Here is an 875-nt window from a genome sequence, read left to right as displayed (position 1 = left end):
TCGCTCGCCATAGACTTTTTCATGATTGTTTTTTATATATGCTTGTGCGGACAGACAACAGTAAATAGACAAACACATACACAGAGCGCTACTGAAGAGCAGAAGCTGGTTTGCGCTCTGCTGGATGCGCTTTTATACTTTCTGGTGCTTACGTCACCCCGCTCGTGACGTCTCGCTACTCCATTGGGCAGATTTGACACGTGCTTCAGAACGCGGTCACGCAGAGGCGTTCCCAAAGCGACCTCGACGCAGCTCGAGTTCCTGAAGGGGAACTAGCTTAGTTGCATGTACAAAATATGATAGTATTGTACAATTACAATAAAATAATAAATAACAGATCAGTTTACATTACCTTCATAAACTGAATAAAAACAAAGCAAAAACACACCTGATTTGTTTAGTAGTGTTTAAAAAAAAGGCATTTTCTGTATTTTTTTACTTGCCATCTTGCTCCGAGCAAAGCAATTTGAATGCAACTGACGTCATAATTACGGCTTACCAACTCATAAATATAAACTTTCCAGGAGGACATGAACATACCATGAAATGAATACACTAGATAGCATTGTGTAAAGTGAATGTACATCATTTGGGACACATCTATTTACAAAGTGCCCTTTTCGTGGCTGTTCAGGACAGAAGCACAATTTTGAAAGACTTTCAATGTTCAAAGATGTTTATTGGGCCAAAAGGGTGCAGATATGATATTTCCAGCAGGGGCAAACAGGGCTGTGCAAACTAGCAAAACCTTGACCTCTTGGGTGTGACGGGTGTTTGATGTGGTAGCTGTGAAGAAAGAAGCGTTCAATACTCACTGTGGCTGACTGATTGCAGGTGGACAGTTTTCGAGATCTGCTCCTCATAATTAGGAGTGC

The 875-nt window shown here is 41.3% G+C and overlaps 1 protein-coding gene across 1 annotated transcript in view; it reads right to left on the bottom strand.

Moving 5' to 3' along the window:
* LOC107685931 (septin-9-like) overlaps nt 1–875 on the bottom strand; it is a 69,629-nt gene that overhangs the window by 14,877 nt on the left and 53,877 nt on the right. Inside the window, exon 5 of the mRNA XM_016482695.1 lies at nt 816–875. This exon is cut by the window's right edge and continues 16 nt beyond it. Coding sequence (XP_016338181.1) covers nt 816–875 — 60 coding nt within the window. The remainder of the gene's footprint in view (nt 1–815) is intronic.

The sequence above is a fragment of the Sinocyclocheilus anshuiensis genome, unplaced genomic scaffold (assembly GCF_001515605.1).
Source record: "Sinocyclocheilus anshuiensis isolate Anshui unplaced genomic scaffold, SAMN03320099.WGS_v1.1 scaffold701, whole genome shotgun sequence".
In the NCBI taxonomy this organism is placed as follows: Eukaryota; Metazoa; Chordata; class Actinopteri; order Cypriniformes; family Cyprinidae; genus Sinocyclocheilus; species Sinocyclocheilus anshuiensis.
This window is presented reverse-complemented; position numbering and strand designations above follow the sequence as displayed.